At 31.4% G+C, this 20,549-nt stretch overlaps 4 protein-coding genes and 1 long non-coding RNA gene across 9 annotated transcripts in view; 2 read left to right on the forward strand and 3 right to left on the reverse strand.

The window, feature by feature from the left end:
• LOC149032886 (uncharacterized) overlaps positions 1 to 951 on the reverse strand; it is a 52,833-nt gene extending 51,882 nt beyond the window's left edge. Inside the window, exon 1 of the long non-coding RNA XR_016176226.1 lies at positions 816 to 951. This is a non-coding gene — a long non-coding RNA (uncharacterized LOC149032886). The remainder of the gene's footprint in view (positions 1 to 815) is intronic.
• Positions 1 to 20,549, reverse strand: part of LOC107071515 (uncharacterized) — a 96,758-nt gene that overhangs the window by 3,232 nt on the left and 72,977 nt on the right. Inside the window, exon 1 of one of the 3 annotated variants that reach the window (XM_015330563.2) lies at positions 140 to 456. The exons of 1 other annotated variant lie outside the window; for it this stretch is intronic. The gene's annotated coding sequence lies outside the window, so the exon portion shown is untranslated. Of the gene's footprint in view, positions 1 to 36; positions 457 to 20,549 lie in introns of those variants that run through there. One more of the 3 variants, XM_015330562.2, reaches the window with a different exon arrangement.
• Positions 819 to 3,333, forward strand: LOC107071483 (uncharacterized). Its single transcript, XM_089171518.1, has 7 exons — positions 819 to 995; positions 1,073 to 1,256; positions 1,341 to 1,403; positions 2,114 to 2,228; positions 2,305 to 2,460; positions 2,540 to 2,593; positions 2,723 to 3,333. Exons 2-7 carry the CDS (start codon positions 1,095 to 1,097, stop codon positions 3,217 to 3,219), a joined length of 1,047 nt encoding a protein of 348 aa, XP_089027644.1. The 5' UTR covers positions 819 to 995; positions 1,073 to 1,094; the 3' UTR covers positions 3,220 to 3,333.
• On the forward strand, positions 3,580 to 11,985 carry LOC107071509 (uncharacterized). Of its 3 annotated transcripts, XM_089171515.1 has the most exons (3): positions 3,607 to 4,044; positions 5,060 to 7,181; positions 10,354 to 11,984. In XM_089171515.1, exons 2-3 carry the CDS (start codon positions 7,095 to 7,097, stop codon positions 11,536 to 11,538), a joined length of 1,272 nt encoding a protein of 423 aa, XP_089027641.1. In that variant the 5' UTR covers positions 3,607 to 4,044; positions 5,060 to 7,094; the 3' UTR covers positions 11,539 to 11,984. The 3 variants fall into 3 exon arrangements, with proteins under 3 accessions (XP_015186038.2, XP_015186037.2, XP_089027641.1); XM_015330552.2 differs by lacking the exon at positions 5,060 to 7,181 and having other exon boundaries at positions 3,580 to 4,044; positions 10,354 to 11,985; XM_015330551.2 differs by having other exon boundaries at positions 3,597 to 7,181.
• On the reverse strand, positions 12,143 to 18,752 carry LOC107071484 (uncharacterized). Its single transcript, XM_089171458.1, has 12 exons — positions 18,487 to 18,752; positions 18,008 to 18,241; positions 16,534 to 16,665; positions 15,984 to 16,205; positions 15,849 to 15,921; positions 15,510 to 15,781; positions 14,922 to 15,470; positions 13,764 to 13,921; positions 13,198 to 13,574; positions 12,867 to 13,075; positions 12,367 to 12,569; positions 12,143 to 12,299 (listed from the first exon to the last, which is right to left on the reverse strand). The coding sequence occupies exons 1-12, from the start codon at positions 18,706 to 18,708 to the stop codon at positions 12,143 to 12,145; spliced, it is 2,808 nt and encodes a 935-aa protein (XP_089027584.1). The 5' UTR covers positions 18,709 to 18,752.

Genomic DNA, 20,549 nt, shown 5'->3' on the forward strand with positions numbered 1-20,549 from the left:
ATACTTGTAATTATTAAATGAGTAAATTAAACTTACACTTATAGAAAACTACTAAAAAAATAAAACAATTAAATATAAATATCACAATAAAAACTATAAGAATTCCAAGCCTAAACTAACCACAGTCGGTAATACATACTAAAGATAAACATGGCTAGGCGATGCAACGGAAGTTGTCCCCCCACATTTTCAGCCTTGCAATTTACATGACGCATCCCTCCTATAGGGTCTCTAGTAGAACGTTTCTACCCCTTCTCTCGAGCCCAGCACGGCTCGCACACAACGAAATGTTACGTGTCATGTATGTGTATTGTTTTATACATTATTCAAATGTTATTATGTCATGTATTTCTCCGCGGCACGTGGCGGGGGTATTATTTCTCTTCTGTCACGCAGCTAACCTCGGCTTCCCTCGGCTTCTTTCGGTTTCTCGAGACACCGACACGTAACATTTCGTTGGGTAAGGCGTGCTAGGCAGTGCTGTCAGATCGTGGGTAAATCTTACCCTCTCCCTGTGCCACTGGGATTGCACACAATGAAAGTTTTCCATGTCCGTGTGTTTGGGATGTCGAAAGAAGCCGAGTGTAACCGAAGTTGGCGGACACGCCGGAGTGACACACTATGAAAGCGACTCGTGTCGTCCGAACACATGGACACGAGTCGCTTTCATAGTGTGCCACTTCGTGGCCAACCGCCAACTTCGGTTACACTCGGCTTCTTTCGACATCCCAAACACACGGACATGGAAAACTTTCATTGTGTGCAATCCCAGTGGCACAGGGAGAGGGTAAGATTTACCCACGATCTGACAGCACTGGGCTTCACTGCGCGCAACCACGTTTTTCTTCATTATGTATAAATAACGGCTGTGATCAGTTTAAGTTTGGAATACCTATAGTTTTTATTGTGATATTTATATTTAATTGTTTTGTTGCTAACAAAATGAAAATAGAAATTGTAAAATTATCGAAAACACTTAGTAGTTTTCTATAAGTGTAAGTTTAATTTACTCATTTAATGATTACAAGTATAAATGTACAAACCTAACCTATAACTTATCGTTTGTTTACAGACATTGTTTGTAATAAATAATCATGGTTCGACAGTGTATTCTTAATTACTGCAATAGTTCAACTAAAACTATGCAAGACCGTCAATTTTTTCATTTTCCAAAAAAAGAAGAACGTCGAAAATTGTGGTTGCAAAATAGCAATGTTGCAGCTGAAAATATGAAAAAATATTCAGTTTTATGTGATGTAAGATTTTGTCTGATTATACTTATTTTTAATTGATATTATACTAAACTAATAAATATTAAATGAAAAATAAATCATTTGTAGAAACATTTTTCCGAAGACTGTTGGAAGATAGTAAATGGAAAGAGACGTTTAAAAAACACTGCAGTACCTACTATTTTTATCCAATCTAGTACTTTAACAGATAAAAAAGGTAAGATATTAAATTTTATTCTGTATATTATTTTGATATCTATATATAATATTGTACTTTGTACATTTTACTTCTTCTTATAAATAGCATTTTATACGTATGTTGAAACTTAAATAGTGGCAACTATTTATTCACAACCTATACAAAAAAGTTAGATGTTTGCACCTGTTATTGTCCTTAAAAGTAGTCACCAGCGTTGTGTAGAACCCGTTGCCAGCGATGTGGAAGGCATAGTATACCGTCAGCAGAGCCTGTTCTGTTGATGGTGAAAATGGAGCGGTCTACTGCCATGTCTCATCCAGTGTTACGATACGGTGTAAGGAAGCCTCTCCATCGCGCTCATAGCGCTCCAGGTGCGTCTGAGCAACGACGTAACGCATCCATTTCTGCATTTCCGTCAATTCATGCGGGACCCATCGTAGCATTCGCTTCAGAACTGTTCCAGAGATTCGACAGGCAGTAGTAGACTGCTCGATTCGCACCATCAACAGAACTGGCTTTGCTGACGGTATACTACGCCTTCCAAATCGCTGGCAACGGGTTCTATACAACGTTGGCGACTACTTTGGAGGACAGTAACAGGTGCAAACATGTAACTCTATCATAACGGTTGTGAATAAATAGTTGCTACTTTTTAGGTTCCATCCTACGTATATTGTTTCAGGTGTTACATTATCTTTTAATCAAAAGTATTTTGAAAAGAAATGTACTGGGAAACGTAAAAAATAAATCTGATTTGTCAAATGTACTTCCTTCTACTACTGCAACTTGTATTCCAGGTAAATAGTAGTTTTATTTCTCATACGTTTCAATTACAATAACAATTTATTTAAAAATTATTTCAATTGTACGTAGCTCAACAAGAAATTATGTCTAAACAAGATGCAAAAAGCATATCAACAACAAAAATATCGGAAAATGTTTCCACTGCTAGACCAGTACTTGAAAAGAATTCAGCTTGCTGTGTGGAATCCAATTCGTCACCATTAACTCAAGCAAATGATGTTAAAGGTATGATAATAAATTGCAGTTAAAAACATTTTTAATTTTTAATAAAGGAAAAAGTATAAATAAACGTTCATATTTTTAGATATCTCATTGTCAAATGTAACACTCGATGAGCATGCCACAATAACACAACCATGTAAGTCATTAATTTTACCCACAATAGTAAAGTTATTTTAGGAATGTAATATGTGAATATTACAGTATAAATTAGTATTTAGAAGTGTAATATTGTCTAATATGGTATTTTTTTACGTTAATTTTGCAGGTGACACTAATGAAGAATTGTTACACGCTTCATCTGAAAGTATTGAAGATACAAGTAATGGACTCATGTTTAAAGAAATTGACAGTATTTGTGATGAAATTAATTCGAGTGAAAGTCGAGATCACAAGGATTGCGTTAATACAATTAAAAAATTAAAAACTTTGTTAAGTAGAAATCTGAGAACAATTAAGATTATAAAAACACAACATAAAAAATCCCGAAATCAATTTAAAAAGCAGATCAAAGATTTACAACAAAAAGTATGTAGGAGTAACAGCTTACAAAATCGAATTTATTCTATTTTTAATGAAGATCAAGTCAAACTTATTACCGGTCTGTGTAAAAAAACTCCAAAATTTCTAAATACCACGCTAGATCAATCATATAAAATAAAATTTGCTTGTGGTTTATCGGGTTACAAAGAGCTTCGTAAACAAGGCTATCCATTACCATCTCCTAGAACATTAAATAGAGGTATCGAAAATCCTAAATCTTAGCTGATTTATTAATACTGGAAATTAAAAACAAATTGTACGAATGATTGAAATAATTGTAAATATAATATATATAGTAGATAATTGTATTTATTAAAATTGTATAAATTTCTACAAGCTGTTTTGAAATTTCAAAATACTTTAATACCTTTTACCAAATCAAACTTAATTAAATCTTTCTTTTTGAATGTATAATAATTTTGCTGTGTAATCTATTCTATTTTAATATAAATTTTTAATTATCATTAGATATTGTTCATTTTTTGTCTGTATTTGATGCAATTCATTATTTTATAATTTTTTCAAACCAATTCACCACTCTACTGCCTACACTATTCACTATTACTATATATAACTTTTATACTATTTAAAATGTTTGATGCATTCGCGTGCAATCACGTGACTACATAAGTTCCTGTCCCTCAAAAATTCTTTGGCGCGTCCCTCCTACAGGGTCCCTTATTAACTCTTGCAATACGCGCCTGCGTATCAAGGTGATACACTAGCGCATTTTGTTTCTATATGAGAACCACACAAGTTAAGTTCAAAGATAATGTAATGGTCGAAAGATGTTCAATAGTGTACTTGCTGATAATTATTATAAATTTGATATTTTCTTCTTGGTAAAATCCGAAAATGAATATAAATTCTTCAGACAGCTTTTTTCCATCGTCCTGGTTCCCTACATAAATAATTGATGCCAAAACTCGGGAATCAACAAAATGAAAAGTCAAGGAACAAAAATGGTCAAAACAAAGAATGACGCAGATCGTAATACTTTGAACAAATAATTCGAGATACAGGCAAACGAATTCTGGAGAGATGAGCGTAAGTTATGATTCATTATGCTAGAGCGTGAATTTTCCGTTTATACTGTATGCTCAGATGACGTAAAATGCGCAGCAGTTGTCCGACATTTAAATACTGTGACTATGAGAATTGTGGTGGATGTAATTGCCACCCCGTCTAACAACGATTTTTATACAGAGTTAAGGCTGGTGATACATGTGAAATAAAAAAATATACTCTATTATTCTCGTCTATACACGTCTATACTCGACTATACTCTATTATACTCGTCTATACTCGACTATACTCTATTATAATCGACTATATTCAATTACACTCGACTATACTCTATTATATTCGACTATATTCGTCTATACTCGACTATACTCTATTATATTCGACTATACTCGACTATATTCAATTATACTCGACTATACTCTATTATACTCGACTATATTCGACTATACTCTATTATACTCGACTATACTCTATTATACGCGACTATATTCGACTATACTCTATTATACTCGACTTTACTCTATTATACTCGACTATACTCGACAATACTCTACTATATTCGGCTATACTCGACTATACTCAATTATACTCGACTATGCTCTATTATACTCGGCTATACTCGACAATACTCTACTATATTTGGCTATACTCGACTATACTCTATTATAATCGACTATACTCAATTATACTCGACTATGCTCTATTATACTCGGCTATACTCGACAATACTCTACTATATTTGGCTATACTCGACTATACTCTATTATAATCGACTATACTCTATTATACTCTATTATACTCTATTATACTCGACTATACTCTATTATACTCGACTATATTCGACTATACTCTATTATAATCGACTTTACTCTATTATACTCGACTATACTCAATTATACTCGACTATACTCTATTATAATCAACTATACTCGACAATACTCTACTATATTCGGCTATACTCGACTATTCTCTAAGTCTAGTTGGTTTAGCAAAGATGATAGAATAAAACATGTTAATAATTCAATATTGGAAACAGAACTAAGCAATACTATGGGATTCGTGAAAAAAATTGGACCGCTAGACTGACTGGACCGGGGACTCGAACCACAGATCTTTCGCTTTCCGGGCGACTGCTCTTTAACCAATTGAGCTATCCAGGGCCCACCGACCAATCCTTCTCACGAATGCCTGATAAGTTTGGCATGGAGGCGCTCGTCCCACAATACTGATCCAAAAAACTAGTAGTGGTTCCACTATTAATTTGACTTGGGATCACGTTAAACGATACTTGTGAAATATCCGCCATTTATGATTCGGGCTGAGTTTATTAATGAAATGTTCGAGCTAAAGATCAACCATTTGCGCAATACTGGATTCAAAAAGAAGCTCGATGTTTGGGTGCCACACCAATTAACATCAAAAAACATGATGCATCGAATTTCCATCTGCGAAGCCTTGGCCAAACGGAATGAAATCGACCCATTTCTTAAACGGATGGTGACTGGGGATGAGAAATGGGTCACATACGACAATATTGTGCGAAAATGATCGTGGTCAAAGCGCGATGAAGCTACTTAAACGGTGTCCAAACCAGGACTAATGGCCAGGAAGGTTCTACTGTGCATTTGGTGGGACTGAAAAGGAATCATTTATTATGAGTTGTTTAAATATGGCCAAACACTAAATTCGGATCTCTACTGTCAACAACTGGACCGTTTGAAGCTAGGGATTGACCAGAACCAGCCAGAATTGGCCAACAGGAGAAGTGTTGTGTTCCATCAGAACAACGCCAGGTCACACATGTCTATAGTGACTCCCCACAAGCTCCAGGAGGTTGGTTAGGAAGTTTTGATGCATCCATCATATAGACCAGACCTTACACCAAGCGATTACCATCTTTTTGTTGCACTGTAAAACTTTCTTATTGATAAGAAATTGACATTAAAAGAAGATTGTAAAAAATCGATCACTAGAGTTTATCGCAAATAGGAACCAAGACTTTTATGAGACAGGTATTGTGAAGCTATCTTTAAAACGGCAATAAATTAACGAACAAAACGGTGCATATTTGATCAAAATCAGACAGACTTATATGTTAAATAAAGGCTTGAAGTTAACGTAAAAATAATGGATAACTTTTTCCCCAACCTAATATAATTACCTAAAATTAACAAAATATACTTCATATACTGTATTCTTTGATAGCATTGTACCATAATCTCGTTAAGTATCTACTATTGCCCACTGGTGGTCAGGGTACTAACTAAGATTATTATAAGTGCATATGGGTAAGTGGAGAACAAAGAAAGAACATCCTTTGCAATCATTTTCATCTTCCAATATGTTGACTGCATCATTGGCGTAACATATTACTTTAATATTTTCCTTTCCTAACTTTACTCCTCCTTTTCCAGTTGTTTTCACCTCTTTGATTATTTCATACATGATCTGGTTGAAAAGTAATAATAAATAATAGTACAAGAGACTCTATTATTTTTGTCTTGTGTAAAACAGAAATTTCATCTTATTACCTAGTCAGATTCAATTACCTGATCATATCTACCTTTTCTCGCCAAACAACTTGCGAAGTTATCGCTTGCTTGAATAAACAATGAACCGACCTGAAATGTTCTTCTTCGAGATGAATAAAGAAAGAAAGAATGAGTGAGAAAGAGAGAGAGAGAGAGAGAGAGAGAGAGAGACAGAGGTAGAAGGAGAGAGACTGTAATGTGCAATGGCATTTACCGGTTGTTCCTTTCACGCAAAACGCTCGTGTTCCAGTCTTGTCTCTTCCTTCGAAGACGGATCAGGATCTTCCTGGTTTAATGAGAACAATGGAAAACAACCTTATATGTTATACGTGAACTCGTAAACGAAATAAAGAAAGATAGAATAACATAGTAGGTGTAAACGACAGAAATTTGAGTGAACATTCTAAGTTCATCCTCGTCACTTTCACTTGAACTCGTTGTATTGTCGTATAGTAGATAGTCTATACGTTTAACCGGCAATTTTATTCATATTATTAAATAACACTTGACAAAAATCTTGTCACAATTGTGTTTTTCGGAATGGAACGTCGGATAGAATCGTGGATTCTCGGAATTGTTTTATACAGTACCATATTCATCGTCATTGTACGTCCTGAAGAAGTGTTTGTAAGTATTTTAAGATTACCGTTGGTTTAATTAGAAAATTATTAAGTTTGTAATAGAATTAATTGTTTTTATTAAATTGATCGAGAATTATCATATGGGATTGTAACATGAGTCAATTTATTATTATTATTGTAATATATTATACATATATATTTAGGGAATTTCAAGTCAAATCAACTACTTTTGACCCATGACTTTTTTTTTGGATTTTGTTGAAACTTTTTTTTATCATTTTTAACTTCATTAAACGAATTTTTTGAGAATTTTATTCAGATTTTTTTGACAAATTCAAATATAATTATGAATTTTTGAAAAATTCATAATTTTTGTTCAATTTTTTGATCAAATAGCTATAACTTTGTCAAAAATAGACATCAGAACGTTTTTTTCTTTCTATTTTTTGTTTTTAAATGTACTTAAAAAAAAAACAAACATTAAAACAATATTTGAAGTTAGATTCTATAAGAAATTTCGTTTCTTTTTTGAAATTTTCCAAATTTTGGTATTTTTCTATTTCTTTTTTAATTTTAAAATTTTTCGTTTTATTATTTTGGCATTTATAATTTTGTTTTTATATTAAAATAAATCTAATTGAATAAATATAAATATTTTTCAATGTATTTAACCCCATGAGTACTGAATTATTTGAAGATTTTTATTCATATATAGGTTTTTCAGGTCAAAATAACAATTTTTCATTTCGAATTAACCTTTTTGCATTTCAAAATAACAATAAAAAAAACAGTTATAAATAAAATAATGAATGATAATTTAAAAAATTAATGCACACACTGTGCTATGATAATTTTTAAAATTTATGTGCAATCATATTTAAAACAGTATTTATGGAATTAAATTCGAAAATTATAATCTTTAATTATTATATATATATATATTTTTTATATAATTTTTTTTATATAATTATTTTATATATATAAATAATATAATAATAATTATTATATAAAGAGGATTAGAAAAAAAAATTCAGCACATCTGGAGAAGGTTTAATTTAGGTTAGGAATAAATGAAAGTTTAAAAGGAAAGAAAAAGGGGAAAAAATTAAAAATACAAAACTTTGAAAAATTTGAAGTTATTTTCCAAAAAAAAAACGAAATTTCATATAGATTTCAACTACAAATATTTTTTTATATTTTCTTACAAAAAGTACATTTAAAAACCAAAAATTTTAAAATTAAACAAAAAATATAAAAAAAAAATTTGGCCCATCTGGGAAAGGTATGATTGAGGTTGGGAATGAACGAAAGTTCAAAAAATAAATTTAAAATACTAAAATTTGAAAAATTTAAGGTTATTTTCCAAAACGAATCGAAATTTCTTATAGAATTCAACTTCAAATATTTTTTTATATTTTTTTTACAAAAAGTACATTTAAAAACAAAAAATTTTAAAATTAAACAAAAAATAGAAAAAAAAATTCAGCCCATCTGGGAAAAGTATGATTTAGGTTAGGAATGAACGAAAGTTCAAAAAATAAATTTAAAATACCAAAATTTGAAAAATTTAAGGTTATTTTCCAAAAAAAAAAAACGAAATTTCTTATAGAATTCAACTTTAAATATTTTTAGTATACTTTTTTGCAAAAAGTACATTTAAAAACAAAAAAATTAAAAAAAAATCTCCCGATAAATCTATTTTTGACAAAGTTATAACAATTTCAAAAAACAATAGAACGAAAATTTTGAATTTTTGAGAAAATCATCCCTTTTTTTTGGGATTGGCCAAAAAAATCTGAAAAAAATTCTCAAAAAGTTTGTTTAATCAAATATAAAAATGATAAAAAAGGTTTCAACAAAATCGAAAAAGGGTTGAAGGTCAAAAATGGTCAATTTTATGTAAAATACTCCTGTAAGATTTAAGATAATATTTAATGAAATTTTTAGAAAACAAAAAAAGGAATAATATTTCTTAAAAATACAAACTAGAATATACTCGAGTGTAACTAAATATCATCTCAGTTTATCAAGTTGATCCTTCTTTGGAAATTACAGTAGGTAATTTTAACAGTTATGGTGTAATTAGACAGTAATACTACCGTGCAGTAATGGTATCGACGTTGCACTTACAATGAGTTACGTTGATCTCAACGTGATTACGCGATAAATATGGTATAGCAGAGAACCCACTGTGGTATTTGAAATGCTAGCAAAAAGATGATAGTATAGGATCGTGGTAGAAAGGCAAGGTCATTCGTAGAGAATACCATAGATGTATTCACAGAATTCTCATGTACGAGTTTCATTTATCCAAAAGAAAAATATTTATGATTTATTTGATTATTATCAACAATTTGTCATAAATTGTGTCCCCTAAAAAAGTAACAAATTACTAATACTCATTTCTGCCACTAGGGCGGCATGATGATCACTTAGATCCTAATGACGTCACAGAAAACTGTTGAGCATTACGTATTTGTTAACATACTCGTGGATAAATATTTTTGATGTTCAATTTGTTCAACATTTTTAACGTTTTTCAAGAAATAAAAATAGTATTGTTGAAAATGGTGAAAAAGTTTGCTATAAAAAATTGTTTTAGTGGCTATTCAGCTGAAAGAAAATTAAAATCGGAGTTAAATCAACGACAAACAGTTTTATAACCAATATAAAATATATAACATTATTTAGAATTATTCTCCCTTCATTAGTCTGCTTGTTCGTCAAATTTTAAATAAATAATTGAATAAACAATAATTACATAAATCTGTTTATAATTTTAGGTATGCACAAATGATTTCATTTAATATTGTTGAGCGCTAATTGATCTAAGCGACTGCAGCGCACTCTGGAATAAAACTTTATTTGTTTTATATTTTGGGGATACTTTTATAGACAGTGATCGTTCTCCTAATTATCTAAGTTCCGTTTTAAAATCATTCTCGCCATAACAGGCGTGTAGGGATGATTCAAAAATATTAATTAAAGGTTTTTGAAATAGAAAAGACGTTGGTTATTTATTATCTGGGTTTAGTTTAAAAATTAGTGTATCCCCAACGTATTAATGAATATGCTACACCGTTTGTAACTTCTCTCTCTCTCTCTCTCTCTCTCTGTTTCTCTTTTTTTTCTTGTGATCGTTCTCCTAATTATCTAAGTTCCGTGATATTTAGTTAGAATGCAAACAACAAAAATAATGATGTGCTTTTTTTTTACAGAATACAACACCCCCACCATTGAGAACAAATTTTTCCTGTTTCGGTAGAGTCATGGGATTCTACGCAGACATTGAAGCCGATTGTAAAGTTTATCATACGTGTGACGATCATGGTAACAAGTTCAGCTATCGTTGCCCGGAAGAAACAGCCTTCCGACAAGATGCCTTAATTTGTGATCACGCGAGACTCGTCGATTGTTGTGCTACTTCCTATGACGGTAAAAAGTCACCTCGTGGGAGTAGAAGTGAAAAAGAGAACTTAGGCTTAAACGTACCTTCACGTTTCAATGTTCCACCATCGTCATTGGATAATTCCAACGATCATCGTTCCTTTTCTAGATCCTTCCAGGTGATTCAACCTCCTGACCAATCGTTGACCGATAAGACACAACCTGGATTTGTTTTCAGTGCCAGGGTTTTCTTGAGAAATCGGCAAGATCACGATCTTCATAGGAAATCAATGAATCCTCAAGAAACTGGATCTATTTTAGACAAATCTCGGTGTAATCGAAATGAAGAACACAAAACGACAGATTCACCTTCGAAAAACCATGTCTTCCAATTTTCCTCGACTCCTCGTTCATTCTCACGTGATTCTAAAGAAGACTCTTCTTTCTCTAATCGATTCTCGAGTTTCACGAGGTCAGATTTAGAAACGAAGGGTTTACTTGGTCGAACATTCGTCAATGTGCCAATGATTTCAACGAAAACTCAACCACCTAGAAAGAATTCTTTTCAAACTACTACTGTCTATACTTCGAGTACGAAACTTCCAACAAATGATAATCCTAGACCTAACTCAAATACTTACAATAATAGGGATTACCCTTATTTTGAGACTCTTAGATCGATCCAGGCTAATGCTAAGTCAACTACCACGACTACATTGAGAACGACGATAACCACCACAGAAATTCCAGTTCATGCTCTTACTATGTCTTTGAAACCTTTAGTACCCAGTGAATTAGAATACGATCCCTATTATCCAAAGACTCCTACGTCTACAGAAGCTTATTACACGGATGACCACCTCAACAAGGGTTCCGAATCTTTTCGGTATACGACGCAACCATCTTGGTCGGATATCCACTTTGAAATACCAGCTGTTTTACCTGATCTTAACACCTTGGAGGATCTCGTAGATCGTCGAAAATTATTTTATATTCCTCGTCTTACCAGAAATTAACACACTATCGGCGGGTCGGGTATTAACAGGTTGAATGCCATGAGGGCCACCGGTGATCGCCGTGCCTAGATTAATAGAAATATATTCCACATCGTGGCGCCACAGACAATTCCAGTAAAATTGACGTGGCATTTAATCTATTAATACCTTTTCCATAGACTGACGCCGGTCGGCGGGTCACGTATTAATACGTTTTATGCAAAACGTATGCAAAACTGAACAACTCCAACTTTGTTTAGACTGTTTCAAAGAATTTCATTGTAAATCATTTTTAATAACAATTCAGTAGTCTCATATTTTGTGAAATATCATTCGAAATATTTACTAATATACCTTGTAAGAGAACTAAAAACAAGCGTCAGCTAAATACGGCCAGTGATTGGGCCAGTTCAGAATATTTCCCGTCGTTCACATGACACACACACACATACACACAGTTAACGTGTTAATTTATAATATATAATTTACATTTTAAAAATAAAATTGTTGAAAAGAAATCAAAACGATCATTTTTCATCCCTTGTTTTATTTATTAACAAAAACAAAAATGAGTTATTAGTAAAAAACATGTTCAGGTCAAATTTTGGGATTATTTCAATGGTTATTATTGTTCTTTTGGGGAATAATTTATAGTTACTGAATCGGATAATATACCATTGTTATTAAAACTATGCAATTTTAGTTCCATAGCTTTTGACATGTCCGTAGGTCCTAAAATGGTTTTTGATCTTTTTGAAGATCTCACGTTATTCGTTAGATTTCTGCGAAAAATGAAGAAGTATCGATTGTTTCGATCACTTTTTGTCACAATGAAAAGATTAATATTACCCATTAGCGTAAATCCGATATCCATCGACATTTCTAATATCATTGGGTATCTTCCATGAAAGAAAAAGACATCTGCTAAATTCTTGTACTATCTTGAAATCCATTGGTGGTGGTACAGTATCGTTGTGATTCCAATCAACAAGAGTTTTATCACTGTCTTCTGTTTTAAGATTTGATGCTAAGGTCGAATTTTTATTTTCTTCCTTTAAGAAATAATTAAACATTAGTAATAAACATGAAATCATTTAATTCAATATACAGGGTGATTCACAATCTCTTCATTGATTTCACATTAATCGTCATGAATTTTTCATGCTACTTTTTCTTAACCCACTTTTTTTGCTACTGTCATACTTTCAGAGTTATTTAGTTGACAAGAGCTGATGAATCACTCTGTATATTTCAAAGTTCATTGTTCATGATATTCAAATTGTTATTTAAATTTACAAATTAATAAAAAAAATTATTATATTAAACGTGTTGTATTATGATGTATGTACCAAAGAAAGTTTGCTCATGGTATTACGTAAATAAGCATAAAGTGCAGACCGATCAAAATCCCAATAAGAATATTCGAGACACGGAGCAGCCAAATTTTTGGCTATTTGAGCACAATTGATAACCCCACGTAATCCTTCTGCTAAAATGGCTATTATACTGTCTTTACTTCGACATTTAGCTTGCAAGATTTCAATTGCAGTTGCTAATCCTAAAAATATACGATAAATCAATAAAAAAAAAAAAAAAAGAAAAAGAAAGAATGATTACAAATTGAAACGAAAAATGAAACATTAGAGAAATATTTTCCAAAATAATCATCATATTTTTAACCAGAATTCGTTGCTCTGATTGGCGGAGAACGGGACAATATTTCTGCGTTTTCTTGACAACCATTACAAGCTTGTTGTATTAATTTTCGAAAATATTCATTCTCCATTCTATAAAGTTCAATTTTTTCTTGCAATTTTCGTGCTTCTTCTTCTTCCGAATCAAGTTGTTTGTTATCGTTTAAATGTTTCAAGTTTATTTGATTTTTTTCTTCTGAATTAAATATCGAATTTTGAATCTCAATAATGTCGTTCATTCGTTTAACTATTGGATCCAACGGAATACTTTCTATATTTGTGGAGGGTTCGTTGCAATTACACAATTGACTATTGATTTCTTCTCGTGTACTTTTCTTTGATTTAATGGACCTTTGATCTGATCTGTGTTAAAAAAAAAAAAAAATGGATAAAAATTTGTATTACGATAAGAAGAAAATGAGCTGTTTATTTTAAAAATGATTTAACTTCAAACGCAAACCCTTCAATATCTCGATTTGAACATAAAATGAGTTAGGACACTTTCAAAATGAACGGTTTAAATACGGAACAATTAATTTACATAGAACGTACGTTTTGAAATTATTTGAAGAATTATTCGTACTCTCTGTCACAGATTTTATTTGATTTGAATTATTTGGAACTATGCATGGCGAATTGGAATATTTTGCACATCCGCAAGAACAATTAGAATCACCTTCTAAAAAATATCCACATCTGCACGGGCAAGGCTGTGAATTGTGTTTAATTAATGTTAAAGCATCAAAAAGTATTCTCATTATTTACCAACATATTAGCACTTTAATGGCCGCCCACACAACATGTGTGTGATGATAGCCGGAACAACCGTTATTTATTTATAACTTTGTATATATTTAAAATTATATAAAATTAAATTTGTTGTTGTTGTTTTTTTCAATTAATTTTTCAGAAAGATTATTGAACTCTAGTGCCGTTCGATTGCGTTGACGTGCGGCCATTAAAGTGTTCAAAGTGTTAAATCGACCACTTTTGATCCTCGACCCTTTTTCGATTTTGTTGAAACATTTGTATTATTTTTAAACTTCATTGTTCTAACTGTTTGTAAATTATTTAAGCTACCATGAAAATCTGAATAAATTGTTAATTATATTTACTTGAAAAATTGACCAGTAATTCACTGCAATCTTTTTGCATTTATAATTTTCCTTAGCATATAATTAAACTAAGATCATTAAGACACATTTAAAAATATTTATATTTATTTAATTAGGTTTATTTTAGTATAAAGACAAAATTAAATGCCTTAATAATAAAAGGAAAAATTTTTTAAATAAAAAAAAAAACAAATACAAAAATATTAACATTTGACAAATTTGAACAAAAAAAGAAACAAAATTTTGTATAGAATTTAACTTCAAATATTGTTTTTATATTTTTTTTTTTCAAAAATTACATTTAAAAACAAACAATTAAAAAAAAAAAAAAGAAACTTCCCTGTAAGTCTATTTTTGACAAAGTTATGGTTATTTGACAAAACAATGGAACGAAAAATCTCCATTTTGGAAAAAAAAATCATTCCTTTCTTTGGGTTGGCCAAAAAAATCTGAAAAAAATTCTTAAAAAATTTGTTTAATGAAGTTGAAAATGAAAAAAAAAAATGTTGCAGCACAATCGAAAAAGGGGTCGAAGGTCAAAAGTATTCGATTTCATGTGAAATACCCTATATATATATATATATTATTTTAAAACCTTTTCAATTATTTCCATGTGATCATTACGATCCTCTTCTATCTTCGGTACCTTTCGTGAATCAAATATAGGCTTTACTTGACTTTCCATTGTATTCGATGGTATTTTCTGAATATACTCAGGCCTGATATCGTATTGAGTTGAAGAAGATATTGTCTGACCTTTGACTGATTTCGTTTGTAACACAGAATTAATTTGTCCCAATATAGAAATCGAATAAGTAGACGTTGCAACGTTTAACAATTCGTCTGTTACTTCAATTTTATTAGCAGACTTGAGTTTAGAATCATCATTCAACTTGCGAGTACAATCAATGGATTTATCTCTATTTGACGATACTTCACTCGTATTGTTCCTTAATTTTTGAGATTTAGGTTTGTTGAAATAAATTGGATCTAAATGTTCTAATTGATTAGGTGTATGATCATTTGTTAACATTCTTAAAATATTTAATACTAATGGATCTAGAGATTTATCATGATCATCGCAATTAGATTCTTCATGACGATCTGATGAAAAAAAAAAATAAAATGAAATAATGATAAATAAGGAAAGAAATTCTTTTTGAAATTAACCAATGGTTTCAAGAAAATTACTATTAATTGAAGAGAAACATAATTCGTCGTTCATTGTTTCTGCTTTACATTCACATGCAACGTCCATTGTTTTAACAAGTTCGTAAGATTGAACGCTCAGTGAATCATCGTCAAAGATTGAGGAGTCAGGTTCTGGTCTGAAACTTTTTTTAAATTGTACGCCATTGTCTTCTTTTAATTTACTAGATTCATCAATGATGGTTGTTATTGGTTTACGCTTCAAACAACCAGAACATAACTGGCATACTATACTCAAATAGGAAAGAACAAAGTATGAAGATAAAAGAAGATTTTATGTAAGAAACAATAACACTTATATTCAAACTTTAACCTTGTTTTGTATTTTTGAATAATGGTACTTCTTGTGGAATTTTTTCTTGTGGAACTTCTGACATATTGGATATCTGTAAATTTATAAGAATAGGATAGAAGTTTGAATTTTATTTTTAAAATTATATGATCTTACCATCTGTTGAATAACACTCAGAAAAGGATCAACAATAATTTCTTGAGTTTCAGTATTTGGTTTTGATAATATTCGAAGAAAAACTTGACCATCTACATTATTATCTTTCTCAAACGCATTATCTTCTCTTGGTATTACAGTGTCATTCAAATTCAACTGTAATTCGTTGAATTTCATAGCACACAATTGACAAATTGGTAGTACATTTTCAGGCTCATGAAACTGCCAAAAAAGTATCGTTTTAAAATCCTCTTACTCAGATTCAATTTCTTTTGGAATATCCAAATGTTTTTTTTTTTTTTTTGAAAGTTCACAATAACTAGACCTCGATGAAGTCCGGGCTTTCCAGGTCGATCAATGAACGTTCTGCAAATAAAATTAGGAATGAGGAAGAGCGCTGAAGGTTTCGATCAAATTCTTAGAATTTGTTAATCTGGATAATTTAATTTGATTTAATCAAAAACGTTTTTTTTTGCACCTTAGAAAGCCTGGATGTCATGGATCTAAAGATCTTTTTTTTAATACCACAATATTAATTTCTATTTCTTACATCGTTATTTTGAGTTAATTGACAGTAGACGTTTTCGTTATGGGGTACCTCATTATTTAATTGGCTAAGTTGTTTCATTCTCAAGGCCGTTTGTTTAATCGGTTTTAATAGGTCACGTAACGTTGTTGGTAACTATGATAACAAAATTGTCTTCTTTTATAATTTACAGTAAATGCAGAAAGTATTCGTCTACTGATCAATTTAAAATGAAATGTTATCAAATTGTAGTTTGTTAATTCATTTTTTATAAAGGATGAATTTATACATGAGCTGTTTATTTTGAAAGTGGCCTAACTCCAATTATGTTCGAATCGAGGTATGGAAGAGTTTGGGTTTTAATGTAATTAAAAATATACGTATATGATACTAACGAGTCATACTGTTTAAGTGTATATAAGGATGTTTAATTCATAGTTCCTATTAAACTGAGTCAGTTGATTGACTTAAACTCAGTCAGTCAAGTCAAGTCAGTCAGTCAGGTAAAGTCAGTCAAGTAAAGTCAGTCAAGTAAAGTCAGTCAAGTCATTCAAGTCAGTTAAGTCAGTCCATCAAGTATAGTCAGTCAGTCAAGACAAGTAAGTCGAGTCAGTCAAGTCAGTGAGTCAAGTCAAGTCAAGTCACTAAAGTCAGTCAAGTCAGTCAAGACAAGTAAGTCAAGTCAAGTCACTAAAGTCAGTCAAGTCAGTGAGTCAAGTCAAGTCAGTTAAGTTAGTCAGTCAAGTCAGTCAAGACAAGTAAGTCCAGTCAAGTCACTAAAGTCAGTCAAGTTAGTCAAGACAAGTAAGTCAAGTCAGTCAAGTCAGTCAGTCAAGACAAGTAAGTCAAATCAGTTAAGTCAGTCAGTCAAGTCAGTCAAGTCAGTCAGTCAAAACAAGTAAGTTAAGTCAGCTAAGTCAGTCAGTCAAGTCAGTCCGTCAAGTATAGTCAATCAAGTAAGTCAAGTCAGGTCTTGGAGTTAGACCACCTTCTAAGTAAACTTTTTTATCGTCATCATGTAACAAATTGCTTCAGAATGAAAAGATCATGTAAAAATGTAACTAACTCGATATTTTTGGAAAATGGAGTTGGGTCACTTTCAAAATAAACGGTTCATATATAAATTCATCGTTTTTAAATAATTGACTAATAAACTACAATTCACTACATTTTATTTCGAATTGATAAATGTACGAATACTTTCTACACTCACTGTACCTGTATTAAATTTTAAGTATTAGGTTGTCTCGAAAATTTCTTCCTTTTTTTTTTTGATAAGTTAAACAATATTGTATGTGTAATATACTTTTTTTTGTATTTTACGTTATTTTACTAAATAGAGTTGATTGATTCAACTCTATTTTACCTTTTTCTATACTTTTAATTAATTAACCTAAAAAATATTGTTCCCGTAGAATTACTAGAAAATAAAAAGAAGAAACTTTCGGGACGACCTAATAAAATAAATAATTACAATTTTAAATTTAATAAAACTTACTTCGTTACTTAACATAGGATTATCTTGATCCGTGGCTACCATTTTAGCAACAGTGTTACGTTCAACGCAAAAAGAATATGCAGGACAAACACGTGGATGAGTTGGATTAGTATATGGTGTTTTATGGTTATCAGTGGCTATTAAATTGAGATAAACAAAGAGAAGATCTAATGATTCGATGATCGAAGCTGAATATTTTTTAACACGTTCCGTGCCACGTGTACCACCGGTGGTACACTTACCATTAGACATATTTACTTAATACGCTGAAAATATATGTTTATAACAAATTTAATTCTGTTTAAAGAATATTTCTATTAAAATATTGATGCATTATACTAAATGCAGTATAGTACAAAGCACATAAGTTATTTGCAATAATTAATAATTACATGTAATGATTGATTTTGTTAAAGCAAAATTAAATGGCCTGAATGACAAGTCTGGTAAAAAGGGGCTTGGCACGGAACGTGTTAACAATTAATAACTTGGTTAGACAATTTATTTTTCATACCATGTTTAGGATTGATTTCAACTTCACGTTTTTTAGAACGATCATTATAATTATCATTATCATGGTATTTGTTATTATTATTATTATTATTATTATTTAATTCTAGTAGAGTCCTTTTGATGAATTCTTTGTCAACGTTTTTGTTGTTGAGAGGAATCAAAAGCTTCAAAATAGTTTCTTGATTCATCGTTTAATTTTTCTTTATTTATTTCTTTTTCTTTTTCTTTTTTTTGTTTTTGTTTTATATTATGTTCGGTAAAATTGATATTACTAGCAAGGGGTAAGGCAAATTTTTTTGAATGTAATAAGATTTTTTTTCACGTTAATTATAATTTTGTTAATAACTATTAACCAATGAAGACGTCAAAAGACGTCAATCCATTTTTCGGAATTTCCTGTCATAATTATCCGTCTAATTTACCATGAATTTATTTTACTATGAACGATATGAAGTTGTTTCTTTTTTTTTCTTCTCCCTCTCTCTCTTTTTTTTATTGATGAGTTAAATTGGACAAAGTTAGTTTATTTTCTATTAACGTTACTAAAATTGTAAACATAAAAAAGACAAAAATTATAATAATAATGAAGTTTTAAGAATTCAATGAAGTTTTTTTTTTGTTGGGGTCCTGACTACAATTAGAAAAAAAAAATTATTAAATTAAATTATATTTTACGTCCGGTGTTTTTTTTTTTTTTTTTTTTATTTAAATGGAGAACGATGTGAAAATTTTGGAAACAGAAACGAAATCAGATGAAAATAGAACAAACAACGTGAGTTATTGGAGACGTATGATGAGAGGTTATGAGAAGAGGAATGCCTCTTTGGAGAGACGTCATGCGGCTTTAGTTGAGAGGGTTCATTTTATGGAATGTGCATTACCGTCGTTATTGATGAGTGCTGCTGTTGTCAGTAATAACAGATCCTCTGATCAATCTCCAAAAGTTTCTTCTGGAAGGTACATATTTGTGCATTTATAATTATGAAAGTGGTCTAAGTCATATATCTCTTGTTTTGAGATATTTAAACAATTACATTTGAAATAACAAACATTATCTAACAATTCATTTTTTGAAAATATTGTGAAAATTACATTGAATTTATTTATTGGGTCTACAAGTAAGTTTTCAGCTTTTTCCAGCGTTTTTTCATAACATTTGAGGGTTTATTCTGAAAAAATGGTTACATATTTTTCATTCGAAATATTGTCCATCGGAAGATACAATTTTTTCCCATCTTTCTGGCAATTCGTGGATTCTGGATCAAAAAAAGTTCTCGTCTTTTGAGCTCAAGAACGTATTGAGCCAATTTTTGATTCCCTCTACTGAAGTGAAGCGCATTCCGGTAAGAGCGTTCTGCATCGACCGAAACAAGTGGTAGTCGGATGGCGTCAAATCTGGACTATAAGGCGGGTGAGACAGAATTTCCCATCCACTATTATCCAAATAGTTTTTGACCGAAGCAGCAACATGTGGCCGAGCGTTGTCGTGGTGAAAAATTACGGACTCGTGCCTGGTCTGATATTCTGGCCGTTTTTTCGCCAATGCCCGCTTCAAACGAATTAGTTGGGTTCGATACAATGGTCCTTTGATGGTTTGACCACTCGGAAGCAGTTCGTAGTATATGACACCCTTCTGATACCACCATATGCAGAGCACGACCTTATTCATGTGAATATTTTGATTTGGCTGGCTCGCCAGGTTTGTATATGGTTTTTTGCGTTTAGGATTATCATAATAGATCCACTTTTCGTCACCAGTGACAATACGATGCAGAAACGACTTTTTTTTATACCGCTGCAGCAACATTTCTTACATGCAAAATCGCCGTTCGACATCTCTCGACTTCAACTCGTACGGCACCCAATTTCCAACTTTTTAGATGAATCCCAAAGCTTTCAGGCGCAGGGAAATGGCTTGTTGTGTGACGCCCAATGATTCAGCAAGCTCTTCTTGAATTTGACACGGATCCTCATCCAGCAAAGCCTTCAATTCCTCGTCTTCAAAATTTTTCGGCTTTCCCGTGTGCTC

This window comes from Polistes dominula, unplaced genomic scaffold (assembly GCF_049000335.1).
Source record: "Polistes dominula isolate Pdom_NZ unplaced genomic scaffold, Pdom_raw_medaka contig_26, whole genome shotgun sequence".
In the NCBI taxonomy this organism is placed as follows: Eukaryota; Metazoa; Arthropoda; class Insecta; order Hymenoptera; family Vespidae; genus Polistes; species Polistes dominula.